The following is a 14,691-nucleotide window of genomic DNA, read 5'->3' as shown; positions in this document are numbered from 1 at the left end:
AGCACCTCCCAGAGAGCAGAGAGGGTACAGAACAGACTCCAACAGTAGCACCTCCCAGAGAGCAGAGAGGGTACAGAACAGACTCCAACAGTAGCACCTCCCAGACAGCAGAGAGGGTACAGAACAGACTCCAACAGTAGCACCTCCCAGAGAGCAGAGAGGGTACAGAACAGACTCCAACAGTAGCACCTCCCAGACAGGGTACAGAACAGACTCCAACAGTAGCACCTCCCAGAGAGGGTACAGAACAGACTCCAACAGTAGCACCTCCCAGAGAGCAGAGAGGGTACAGAACAGACTCCAACAGTAGCACCTCCCAGACAGCAGAGAGGGTACAGAACAGACTCCAACAGTAGCACCTCCCAGAGAGCAGAGAGGGTACAGAACAGACTCCAACAGTAGCACCTCCCAGACAGGGTACAGAACAGACTCCAACAGTAGCACCTCCCAGAGAGGGTACAGAACAGACTCCAACAGTAGCACCTCCCAGAGAGCAGAGAGGGTACAGAACAGACTCCAACAGTAGCACCTCCCAGAGAGCAGAGAGGGTACAGAACAGACTCCAACAGTAGCACCTCCCAGAGAGCAGAGAGGGTACAGAACAGACTCCAACAGTAGCACCTCCCAGAGAGCAGAGAGGGTACAGAACAGACTCCAACAGTAGCACCTCCCAGACAGCAGAGAGGGTACAGAACAGACTCCAACAGTAGCACCTCCCAGACATCAGAGAGGGTACAGAACAGACTCCAACAGTAGCACCTCCCAGACAGCAGAGAGGGTACGGAACAGACTCCAACAGTAGCACCTCCCAGAGAGCAGAGAGGGTACAGAACAGACTCCAACAGTAGCACCTCCCAGACAGCAGAGAGGGTACGGAACAGACTCCAACAGTAGCACCTCCCAGAGAGCAGAGAGGGTACAGAACAGACTCCAACAGTAGCACCTCCCAGACAGCAGAGAGGGTACAGAACAGACTCCAACAGTAGCACCTCCCAGAGAGCAGAGAGGGTACAGAACAGACTCCAACAGTAGCACCTCCCAGAGAGGGTACAGAACAGACTCCAACAGTAGCACCTCCCAGAGAGCAGAGAGGGTACAGAACAGACTCCAACAGTAGCACCTCCCAGACAGCAGAGAGGGTACAGAACAGACTCCAACAGTAGCACCTCCCAGAGAGCAGAGAGGGTACAGAACAGACTCCAACAGTAGCACCTCCCAGAGAGCAGAGAGGGTACGGAACAGACTCCAACAGTAGCACCTCCCAGAGAGGGTACAGAACAGACTCCAACAGTAGCACCTCCCAGAGAGCAGAGAGGGTACAGAACAGACTCCAACAGTAGCACCTCCCAGACAGCAGAGAGGGTACAGAACAGACTCCAACAGTAGCACCTCCCAGAGAGCAGAGAGGGTACAGAACAGACTCCAACAGTAGCACCTCCCAGAGAGCAGAGAGGGTACGGAACAGACTCCAACAGTAGCACCTCCCAGACAGGACCGGGTTAGCCCTAGACTCCGTCCAAAATGGCACCTTATTCCCTATAAAGTTGTGTGTATGTGCATTTAGGTCATTCAGTTCACCATCATTGAACAGACAGTCACCATTAAACAGCCTGTTGAACAGACAGTCACCATCAAACAGCCTGTTGAACAGACAGTCACCATTAAACAGCCTGTTGAACAGACAGTCACCATTAAACAGCCTGTTGAGCAGACAGAGTCACCATTAAACAGCCTGTTGAACAGACAGTCACCATTAAACAGCCTGTTGAACAGACAGAGTCACCATTAAACAGCCTGTTGAACAGACAGAGTCACCATTAAACAGCCTGTTGAACAGACAGAGTCACCATTAAACAGCCTGTTGAACAGACAGTCACCATTAAACAGCCTGTTGAACAGACAGAGTCACCATTAAACAGCCTGTTGAGCAGACAGTCACCATTAAACAGCCTGTTGAACAGACAGAGTCACCATTAAACAGCCTGTTGAACAGACAGAGTCACCATTAAACAGCCTGTTGAACAGACAGAGTCACCATTAAACAGCCTGTTGAACAGACAGAGTCACCATTAAACAGCCTGTTGAACAGACAGTCACCATTAAACAGCCTGTTGAGCAGACAGTCACCATTAAACAGCCTGTTGAACAGACAGTCACCATTAAACAGCCTGTTGAACAGACAGAGTCACCATTAAACAGCCTGTTGAGCAGACAGTCACCATTAAACAGCCTGTTGAACAGACAGAGTCACCATTAAACAGCCTGTTGAACAGACAGAGTCACCATTAAACAGCCTGTTGAACAGACAGAGTCACCATTAAACAGCCTGTTGAACAGACAGAGTCACCATTAAACAGCCTGTTGAACAGACAGAGTCACCATTAAACAGCCTGTTGAACAGACAGAGTCACCATTAAACAGCCTGTTGAGCAGACAGAGTCACCATTAAACAGCCTGTTGAACAGACAGAGTCACCATTAAACAGCCTGTTGAGCAGACAGAGTCACCATTAAACAGCCTGTTGAACAGACAGTCACCATTAAACAGCCTGTTGAACAGACAGTCACCATTAAACAGCCTGTTGAACAGACAGTCACCATTAAACAGCCTGTTGAGCAGACAGAGTCACCATTAAACAGCCTGTTGAACAGACAGTCACCATTAAACAGCCTGTTGAGCAGACAGACTCACCATCAAACAGCCTGTTGAACAGACAGTCACCATTAAACAGCCTGTTGAACAGACAGAGTCACCATTAAACAGCCTGTTGAACAGACAGTCACCATTAAACAGCCTGTTGAGCAGACAGAGTCACCATTAAACAGCCTGTTGAACAGACAGAGTCACCATTAAACAGCCTGTTGAACAGACAGAGTCACCATTAAACAGCCTGTTGAACAGACAGTCACCATCAAACAGCCTGTTGAACAGACAGAGTCACCATTAAACAGCCTGTTGAACAGACAGAGTCACCATTAAACAGCCTGTTGAACAGACAGTCACCATTAAACAGCCTGTTGAACAGACAGAGTCACCATTAAACAGCCTGTTGAACAGACAGAGTCACCATTAAACAGCCTGTTGAACAGACAGAGTCACCATTAAACAGCCTGTTGAACAGACAGTCACCATCAAACAGCCTGTTGAACAGACAGAGTCACCATTAAACAGCCTGTTGAACAGACAGAGTCACCATTAAACAGCCTGTTGAACAGACAGTCACCATTAAACAGCCTGTTGAACAGACAGAGTCACCATTAAACAGCCTGTTGAGCAGACAGAGTCACCATTAAACAGCCTGTTGAACAGACAGTCACCATTAAACAGCCTGTTGAACAGACAGTCACCATTAAACAGCCTGTTGAACAGACAGTCACCATTAAACAGCCTGTTGAACAGACAGTCACCATTAAACAGCCTGTTGAACAGACAGTCACCATTAAACAGCCTGTTGAGCAGACAGAGTCACCATTAAACAGCCTGTTGAACAGACAGTCACCATTAAACAGCCTGTTGAACAGACAGAGTCACCATTAAACAGCCTGTTGAACAGACAGAGTCACCATTAAACAGCCTGTTGAACAGACAGAGTCACCATTAAACAGCCTGTTGAACAGACAGTCACCATTAAACAGCCTGTTGAACAGACAGAGTCACCATTAAACAGCCTGTTGAGCAGACAGTCACCATTAAACAGCCTGTTGAACAGACAGAGTCACCATTAAACAGCCTGTTGAACAGACAGAGTCACCATTAAACAGCCTGTTGAACAGACAGAGTCACCATTAAACAGCCTGTTGAACAGACAGAGTCACCATTAAACAGCCTGTTGAACAGACAGTCACCATTAAACAGCCTGTTGAGCAGACAGTCACCATTAAACAGCCTGTTGAACAGACAGTCACCATTAAACAGCCTGTTGAACAGACAGAGTCACCATTAAACAGCCTGTTGAGCAGACAGTCACCATTAAACAGCCTGTTGAACAGACAGAGTCACCATTAAACAGCCTGTTGAACAGACAGAGTCACCATTAAACAGCCTGTTGAACAGACAGAGTCACCATTAAACAGCCTGTTGAACAGACAGAGTCACCATTAAACAGCCTGTTGAACAGACAGAGTCACCATTAAACAGCCTGTTGAACAGACAGAGTCACCATTAAACAGCCTGTTGAGCAGACAGAGTCACCATTAAACAGCCTGTTGAACAGACAGAGTCACCATTAAACAGCCTGTTGAGCAGACAGAGTCACCATTAAACAGCCTGTTGAACAGACAGTCACCATTAAACAGCCTGTTGAACAGACAGTCACCATTAAACAGCCTGTTGAACAGACAGTCACCATTAAACAGCCTGTTGAGCAGACAGAGTCACCATTAAACAGCCTGTTGAACAGACAGTCACCATTAAACAGCCTGTTGAGCAGACAGACTCACCATCAAACAGCCTGTTGAACAGACAGTCACCATTAAACAGCCTGTTGAACAGACAGAGTCACCATTAAACAGCCTGTTGAACAGACAGTCACCATTAAACAGCCTGTTGAGCAGACAGTCACCATTAAACAGCCTGTTGAACAGACAGTCACCATTAAACAGCCTGTTGAGCAGACAGACTCACCATTAAACAGCCTGTTGAACAGACAGAGTCACCATTAAACAGCCTGTTGAGCAGACAGACTCACCATCAAACAGCCTGTTGAGCAGACAGAGTCACCATTAAACAGCCTGTTGAACAGACAGTCACCATTAAACAGCCTGTTGAACAGACAGTCACCATTAAACAGCCTGTTGAACAGACAGAGTCACCATTAAACAGCCTGTTGAACAGACAGAGTCACCATTAAACAGCCTGTTGAACAGACAGTCACCATTAAACAGCCTGTTGAACAGACAGTCACCATTAAACAGCCTGTTGAACAGACAGAGTCACCATTAAACAGCCTGTTGAGCAGACAGACTCACCATTAAACAGCCTGTTGAACAGACAGAGTCACCATTAAACAGCCTGTTGAACAGACAGAGTCACCATTAAACAGCCTGTTGAACAGACAGAGTCACCATTAAACAGCCTGTTGAGCAGACAGAGTCACCATCAAACAGCCTGTTGAGCAGACAGTCACCATTAAACAGCCTGTTGAACAGACAGAGTCACCATTAAACAGCCTGTTGAGCAGACAGACTCACCATTAAACAGCCTGTTGAACAGACAGAGTCACCATTAAACAGCCTGTTGAACAGACAGTCACCATTAAACAGCCTGTTGAACAGACAGAGTCACCATTAAACAGCCTGTTGAACAGACAGAGTCACCATTAAACAGCCTGTTGAACAGACAGAGTCACCATTAAACAGCCTGTTGAACAGACAGTCACCATTAAACAGCCTGTTGAGCAGACAGTCACCATTAAACAGCCTGTTGAACAGACAGTCACCATTAAACAGCCTGTTGAGCAGACAGTCACCATTAAACAGCCTGTTGAGCAGACAGTCACCATTAAACAGCCTGTTGAACAGACAGTCACCATTAAACAGCCTGTTGAACAGACAGAGTCACCATTAAACAGCCTGTTGAACAGACAGAGTCACCATTAAACAGCCTGTTGAACAGACAGTCACCATTAAACAGCCTGTTGAGCAGACAGAGTCACCATTAAACAGCCTGTTGAACAGACAGTCACCATTAAACAGCCTGTTGAACAGACAGTCACCATTAAACAGCCTGTTGAACAGACAGTCACCATTAAACAGCCTGTTGAACAGACAGAGTCACCATTAAACAGCCTGTTGAACAGACAGTCACCATTAAACAGCCTGTTGAACAGACAGTCACCATTAAACAGCCTGTTGAACAGACAGTCACCATTAAACAGCCTGTTGAGCAGACAGACTCACCATTAAACAGCCTGTTGAACAGACAGAGTCACCATTAAACAGCCTGTTGAACAGACAGTCACCATTAAACAGCCTGTTGAACAGACAGAGTCACCATTAAACAGCCTGTTGAACAGACAGAGAGTCGGCATCATACCTCACAACCACTATTTGGATATTTCTCTGAAGCATGTTGTACACGGTGTAGAACACGGTGTAGACCACGGTGTAGACCACAGTGTATAACACGGTGTAGAACATAGAACACAATGTAGAACATAGAACACGGTGTAGAACATGGTTTAGAACATTGGGTAGACCACGGTGTAGAACATGGCTTAGGACATTGTGTAGACCATGGTGTAGACCACGGTGTAGAACATTGTGTAGACCACGATGTAGACCACGGTGTAGAACATTGTGTAGACCATGGTGTAGACCATGGTTTAGAACATTGTGTAGACCATGGTGTAGACCCCGATGTAGACCATGGTTTAGAACATTGTGTAGACCACGGTGTAGACCACAGTGTAGACCACGGTGTAGACCATGGTTTAGAACATTGTGTAGACCACGGTGTAGACCACAGTGTAGACCACGGTGTAGACCACGATGTAGACCACGGTTTAGAACATTGTGTAGACCATGGTTTAGAACATTGTGTAGACCACTGTGTAGACCCCGATGTAGACCATGGTGTAGACCACGATGTAGAACATTGTGTAGACCACAGTGTACAACATTGTGTAGAACACGGTGTAGAACATTTTGTAGACCACGGTGTAGACCACGGTGTAGACCACGGTGTAGACCACGATGCAGAACATTGTGTAGAACATGGTGTAGAAGTCTGTATACCGTAAGTGTGTTGCAATGTCATGCCAATATTAAGTCTTTCTCTGTGTATTTGTTCTCTGTGTGTCTAGTTCCAGATCCAGATGTTTGACATTATCTGCAGCACGTCCTGGGCCAGTCGAGACAAGTGCTGTGAGCTCCCTGGACTGGTAAGAACAACTGCCTTTTAACCAACCATTCAAATGACCAACAGACCAACAGACCAACAACCAACAGACCAACAACCAACAGACCAACAACCAACAGACCAACAACCAACAGACCAACAACCAACAGACCAACAACCAACAGACCAACAACCAACAGACCAATAACCAACAGACCAACAACCAACAGACCAACAACCAACAGACCAATAACCAACAGACCAACAACCAACAGACCAACAGACCAACAGACCAACAGACCAATAACCAACAACCAACAGACCAACAACCAACAACCAACAACCAACAGACCAACAACCAACAACCAACAACCAACAGACCAACAACTAACAGACCAACAGACCAACAGACCAACAGACCAACAGACCAACAGACCAACAGACCAACATCCAACAACCAACAGACCAACAGACCAACAACCAACAACCAACAACCAACAGACCAACAGACCAACAGACCAACAGACCAACAGACAACAGACCAACAACCAACAACCAACAGACCAACAACCAACAGACCAACAGACCAACAGACCAACAACCAACAGACCAACAACCAACAGACCAACAGACCAACAGACCAACAGACCAACAGAACAACAGAACAACAGACCAACAACCAACAGACCAACAGACCAACAAACCAACAATCAACAGACCAACAACCAATAGACCATCAGACCATCAGACGAACAGACGAACAGACCAATAACCAACAACCAACAACCAATAACCAACAGACCAACAGACCAACAACCAACAACCAACAGACCAACAGACCAACAGACCATCAGACCAACAGACCAACAGACCAATAACCAACAGACCATCAGACCAACAGACCAATAACCAACAGACCAACAGACCAATAACCAACAGACCAACAGACCAACAGACCAATAACCAACAGACCAACAGACCAATAACCAACAGACCAATAACCAACAGACCAACAGACCAATAACCAACAGACCAACAACCAACAGACCAACAGACCATCAGACCAACAGACCAATAACCAACAACCAACAGACCAATAACCAACAGACCAACAGACCAACAGACCAATAACCAACAACCAACAGACCAATAACCAACAGACCAATAACCAACAGACCAACAGACCAACAGACCAACAGACCATCAGACCAACAACCAACAGACCAACAACCAACAGACCAACAACCAACAGACCAACAACCAACAGACCATCAGACCAATAACCAACAACCAACAGACCAACAACCAACAGACCAACAGACCAATAACCAACAGACCAATAACCAACAGACCAACAACCAACAGTCCAACAGACCAATAATCAACAGACCAACAACCAACAGACCAACAACCAACAGACCAACAACCAACAGACCAACAACCAACAGACCAACAACCAACAGACCAACAGACCAACAAACCAACAGACCAACAACCAACAGACCAACAGACCAACAACCAACAGACCAACAACCAACAGACCAACAGACCAACAGACCAATAACCAACAACCAACAGACCAACAACCATCAGACCAACAGTCCAATAACCAACAACCAACAACCAACAACCAACAGACCAACAACCAACAGACCAACAGACCAACAGACCAATAACCAACAGACCAATAACCAACAGACCAATAACCAACAGACCAACAGACCAACAACCAACAGACCAATAACCAACAGACCAACAGACCAACAGACCAACAGACCAATAACCAACAGACCAATAGACCAACAACCAACAGACCAACAACCAACAACCAACAGACCAATAACCAACAACCAACAGACCAACAGACCAACAACCAACAGACCATCAGACCAACAGACCAACAACCAACAGACCAACAGACCAATAACCAACAGACCAACAGACCAATAACCAACAACCAACAGACCAACAGACCAATAACCAATAACCAACAGACCAACAGACCAACAACCAACAGACCAATAACCAACAACCAACAGACCAACAACCAACAGACCAACAACCAACAGACCAACAGACCAATAACCAACAACCAACAGACCAACAGACCAACAACCAACAGACCAATAACCAACAGACCAACAGACCAATAACCAACAATCAACAGACCAACAACCAACAGACCAACAGACCAACAGACCAATAACCAACAACCAACAGACCAATAACCATCAGACCATCAGACCATCAGACCAACAGACCAATAACCAACAACCAACAGACCATCAGACCATCAGACCAACAGACCAATAACCAACAGACCAACAGACCAACAGACCAACAACCAACCGACCAATAACCAACAACCAACAGACCAACAACCAACAGACCAACAGACCAACAACCAACAGACCAACAACCAACAACCAACAGACCAACAGACCAACAACCAACAGACCAACAACCAACAACCAACAGACCAACAACCAACAGACCAACAACCAACAACCAACAACCAACAGACCATCAGACCAATAACCAACAACCAACAGACTAACAACCAACAACCAACAACCAACAGACCAATAACCAACAGACCAACAACCAACCGACCAATAACCAACAACCAACAGACCAACAACCAACAGACCAACAACCAACAGACCAACAACCAACAGACCAACAACCAACAGACCAACAACCAACAACCAACAGACCAACAGACCAACAACCAACAACCAACAGACCAACAACCAACAACCAACAGACCAACAACCAACAGACCAACAACCAACAACCAACAACCAACAGACCAATAACCAACAGACCAATAACCAACAGACCCAACACACCAACAACCAACAACCAACAGACCAATAACCAACAGACCAATAACCAACAGACCAACAGACCAACAACCAACAACCAACAGACCAACAACCAACAACCAACAGACCAACAACCAACAACCAACAGACCAACAACCAACAACCAACAACCAACAGACCAAAAACCAACAGACCAACAACCAACAGACCAACAACCAACAACCAATAGACCAACAACCAACAACCAACAGACCAACAACCAACAGACCAATAACCAACAACCAACAGACCAATAACCAACAGACCAATAACCAACAGACCAACAGACCAACAACCAACAGACCAACAGACCAACAACCAACAGACCAACAACCAACAGACCAATAACCAACAGACCAACAACCAACAGACCAATAACCAACAGACCAATAACCAACAGACCAATAACCAACAACCAACAGACCAATAACCAACAGACCAACAGACCAATAACCAACAGACCAACAGACCAATAACCAATAACCAACAGACCAATAACCAACAGACCAATAACCAACAGACCAACAGACCAATAACCAACAACCAACAGACCAATAACCAACAGACCAATAACCAACAGACCAATAACCAACAATCAACAGACCAATAACCAACAGACCAATAACCAACAACCAACAACCAACAGACCAATAACCAACAACCAACAGACCAACAGACCAACAGACCAACCAACCATTTAAACGACCAACCATTTAAACGACCAACCATTTAAACTACCAACAGACCAACAACCAACAGACCAACCAACCATTTAAACAACCAACCAACTAATCAACCAGACAACCGTTAAGCCATTCAAACACCAAACAACTAGTCTCGCGAGCCATGCTCGAAGTCTGACGCTGTATGTGGAAGTCTGTCGAGAAAGAAACCAACCAACCATCCAACCCACTAACTATATTCCACTCCAAGAAGATGAATAACTGAGAGAGACTACCATCCAACCTGCCAACTCTAATCCACCCTAAGAAGATGAATAACTGAGAGAGACTACCATCCAACCTGCCAACTCTAATCCACTCCAAGAAGATGAATAACTGAGAGAGACTACCATCCAACCCAACCATCCAACCTGCCAACTCTAATCCACTCCAAGAAGATGAATAACTGAGAGAGACTACCATCCAACCCAACCATCCAATCCGCCAACTCTAATCCCCTCCATGATGATGAATAACTGAGAGAGTAATCCCCTCCATGATGATGAATAACTGAGAGAGACTACCATCTAACCCCAACCATCCAACCCGCCAACTCTAATCCCCTCCATGATGATGAATAACTGAGAAAGACTACCATCTAACCATCCAACCTGCCAACTTTAATCCCCTCCATGATGATGAATAACTGAGAGAGACTACCATCTAACCATCCATCCAACCCGCCAACTCTAATCCCCTCCATGATGATGAATAACTGTACTCTCAAACCACTGTTCTTTCTCCTCTCTGTACTAAATCCACATAGCAACACCCTGCCTGCAGGCTATGTGCTATATGTTAGACAGAACATAGCACCTTTTTATTCTAAGAGTCTATCTAGAACCTTAAAAGGTTATATGGCTGTCCCCATAGGAGAACCCTATGAATAAATATTTTTGGTTCCAGGTAGAACCCTTTCCACAAAGGATTTACCAGGTAGAACCCTTTCCACAAAGGTTTTACCAGGTAGAACCCTTTTGGGTTCCAGGTAGAATGGAACCCATAAGGGTTATACCTGGTCAGTCCTTTGTGGAAAGGGTTCCACCTGGAACCAAAAAGGGTTATGCTATGTGGACAGCAGTATCATGTGAGACATGTCCAGGACTGACCTAGCTAGACCAGACAGTAACATGAGACATGTCCAGGACTGACCTAGCTAGACCAGACAGTATCCTGAGACATGTCCAGGACTGACCTAGCTAGACCAGACAGTATCATGAGACATGTTCAGGACTGACCTAGCTAGACCAGACAGTATCATGAGACATGTCCAGGACTGACCTAGCTAGACCAGACAGTAACATGAGACATGTCCAGGACTGACCTAGCTAGACCAGACAGTATCCTGAGACATGTCCAGGACTGACCTCGCTAGACCAGACAGTAACATGAGACATGTCCAGGACTGACCTAGCTAGACCAGACAGTAACATGAGACATGTCCAACACTGACCTAGCTAGACCAGACAGTATCATGAGACATGTCCAGGACTGACCTAGCTAGACCAGACAGTAACATGAGACATGTCCAACACTGACCTAGCTAGACCAGACAGTAACATGAGACATGTCCAGGACTGACCTAGCTAGACACAAATTTCTTGTTAACAAACTATAGTTTTGGCAAGTCGGTTAGGACATCTACTTTGTGCATGACAAAAGTCATTTTTACAGACAGATTATGTCACTTATAATTCACTGTATCACAATTCCAGTGGGTCAGAAGTTTACATACACTAAGTTGACTGTGCCTTTAAACTGCTTGGAAAATTCCAGAAAATGATGCCATGGCTTTAGAAGCTTCTGATAGGCCAATTAACATCATTTGAGTCAATTGGAGGTGTACCCGTGGATGTATTTCAAGGCCTACCTTCAAACTCAGTGCCTCTTTGCTTGACATCATGGGAAAATCAAAAGAAATCAGCCAAGACCTCAGAAAAAAAATTGTAGATCTCCACAAGTCTGGTTCGTCCTTGGGAGCAATTTCCAAACGCCTGAAGGTACCACGTTCATCTGTACAAACAATAGTACGCAAGTATATACACCATGGGACCACACAGCCATCATACCGCTCAGGAAGGAGACGCGTTCTGTCTCCTGGAGATGAACTTACTTTGGTGCGAAAAGTGCAAATCAATCCCAGAACAACAGCAAAAGATCTTGTAAAGATGCTGGAGGAAACAGGTACGAAAGTATCTATATCCACAGTCCTATATCAACTTAACCTGAAAGGCCGCTCAGCAAGGAAGAAGGAACTGCTCCAAAACCTCCATAAAAAAGCCAGGCTATGGTTTGCAACTGCACATGGGGACAAAGATCGTACTTTCTGGAGAAATGTCCTCTGGTCTGATGAAACAAAAGTATAACTGTTTGGCCATAATGACCGTCGTTGTGTTAAGAGGAAAAAGGGTGAGGCTTGCAATCCGAAGAACACCATCCCAGCCGTGAAGCACAGGGGTGGCAGCATCATGTTGTGGGGGTGCTTTGCTATAGGAGGGACTGGTGCACTTCACAAAATAGATGACATCATGAGGCAGGAAAATTATGTGGAGATATTGAAGCAACATCTCAAGACATCAGTCAGGAAGTTAAAGCTTCATCGCAAATGGATCTTCCAAATGGACAATGACCCCAAGCATACTCGCAAAGTTGTGGCAAAATGGCTTAAGGACAACAAAGTCAAGGTATTGGAGTGGCCATCACAAAGCCCTGACCTCAATCCTATAGAAAATGTGTTGGCAGAACTGAAAAAGCGTGTGCGAGCAAGGAGGCCTACAAACCTGACTCAGTTACACCATCTCTGTCAGGAGGAATGGGCCAAAATTCAAAAATCTCTCTATGTCTCTCTCTCTCTCTCTCTCTCCGTCTCTCTCTCTCTCTCTCTCTCTCTCTCTCTCGTCTCTCTCTCTCTCTCTCTCTCTCTCTCTCTCTCTCTCTCTCAATTCAATTCAATTCAATTCAATTCAATTTGCTTTATTGGCATGACGTAACAATGTACATATTGCCAAAGCTTATTTACAATATAAAAAATGAGAATCAAAATGGTCAACGGGACAACAGTAACAACAATAACTAAGTGTCAAAATAACCATACATTCAACAATAACAATAAACATACAGTAGAGTACATGTGCAGGTTGATTGGTCTGTCAGACACTGTCCCTCAACTTATGGCAGGCAGCAATGTAGTGCGCTGCCAACCCACAGCTCTCTGCGTCCTCCCCCAACAGGACGGGTAGCCTATCCGCATCAGAGAGGTCTTTTGAAACCTTGAATAAGAGTTTCAAATTTGGGGAAATGACACTCTCTAATTGTTTTATATTTTTGACATTTTGTCAGGAAATGCAGCTCCGTCTCAAGTTCTGCTGTTGTGCAGTGGTTGCACAGCCTTTCCTCTACAGGGAGCCAGGTTTTCCTGTGTCTACCCTTCTCAATGGCAAGGCTGTGCTCACTGAGCCTGTACTTTGTCAAGGTTTTTCTAGGTTTTGATCAGTAACCATAGTCAAATAGTTAGCCATGGTGTACTGTCGATTTAGGGCCAGATAGCACTGCATTTTGCTCTGTGCTTGTGCTTGTGTTTCCCAATAAGCAATGTAGTTTTGTTTTGACTGTGTTGTAATTTGGTTTATTCTGATTGATTGGATGTTCTGGTCCTGAGGCTTCAGTGTGTTAGTAGAACAGGTTTGTGAACTCACCCCAGGACCAGCTGGATGAGGGGACTCTTTTCTTTGCTCAGCTCTTGGTATTGCAGGGCTTGGTAGTGATATGAGAGGGGGTCACTGTATTTTAGATGTTTCCAAAACTTAATTGCTCTTTTTTGAGTTTTTATTATTAGTGGATATTTGCTTATTTGATATTATATTTGATATTTTCTCTCTCTCTCTCTCTCTCTGTCTCTCTGTCTCTCTGTCTCTCTGTCTCTCTCTCTCTCTCTCTCTCTCTCTCTCTCTCTCTGTCTCTCTGTCTCTGTCTCTATGTCTCTCTCTCTCTCTCTCTCTCTCTCTCTCGCTGTCTCTCTCTCTCTCTCTCTCTCTATGTCTCTCTCTCTCTGTCTCTATGTCTCTCTCTCTCTCTCTCTCTCTCTCTCTCTCTCTCTCTGTCTCTCTGTCTCTGTCTCTATGTCTCTCTCTCTCTCTCTCTCTCTCTCTCTCTCTCTCTCTGTCTCTCTGTCTCTGTCTCTATGTCTCTCTCTCTCTCTCTCTCTCTCTCTCTCTATGTCTCTCTCTGTCTCTATATCTCTGTCTCTCTGTCTCTATATCTCTATC

The 14,691-nt window shown here is 45.4% G+C and overlaps 1 protein-coding gene across 5 annotated transcripts in view; it reads left to right on the top strand.

The window, feature by feature from the left end:
• Positions 1–14,691, top strand: part of LOC129856837 (collagen alpha-1(XIV) chain-like) — a 254,053-nt gene that overhangs the window by 178,290 nt on the left and 61,072 nt on the right. For all 5 annotated transcript variants that reach the window (XM_055924547.1, XM_055924545.1, XM_055924543.1 and 2 more), the window contains exon 35: positions 6,803–6,880. In XM_055924547.1, coding sequence (XP_055780522.1) covers positions 6,803–6,880 — 78 coding nt within the window. The remainder of the gene's footprint in view (positions 1–6,802; positions 6,881–14,691) is intronic.

The sequence above is a fragment of the Salvelinus fontinalis genome, chromosome 6 (genome assembly GCF_029448725.1).
Source record: "Salvelinus fontinalis isolate EN_2023a chromosome 6, ASM2944872v1, whole genome shotgun sequence".
NCBI lineage: Eukaryota > Metazoa > Chordata > Actinopteri > Salmoniformes > Salmonidae > Salvelinus > Salvelinus fontinalis.
Note: the sequence above shows the minus strand (reverse complement) of the source record. Positions and strands in the feature narration are given on the sequence as shown.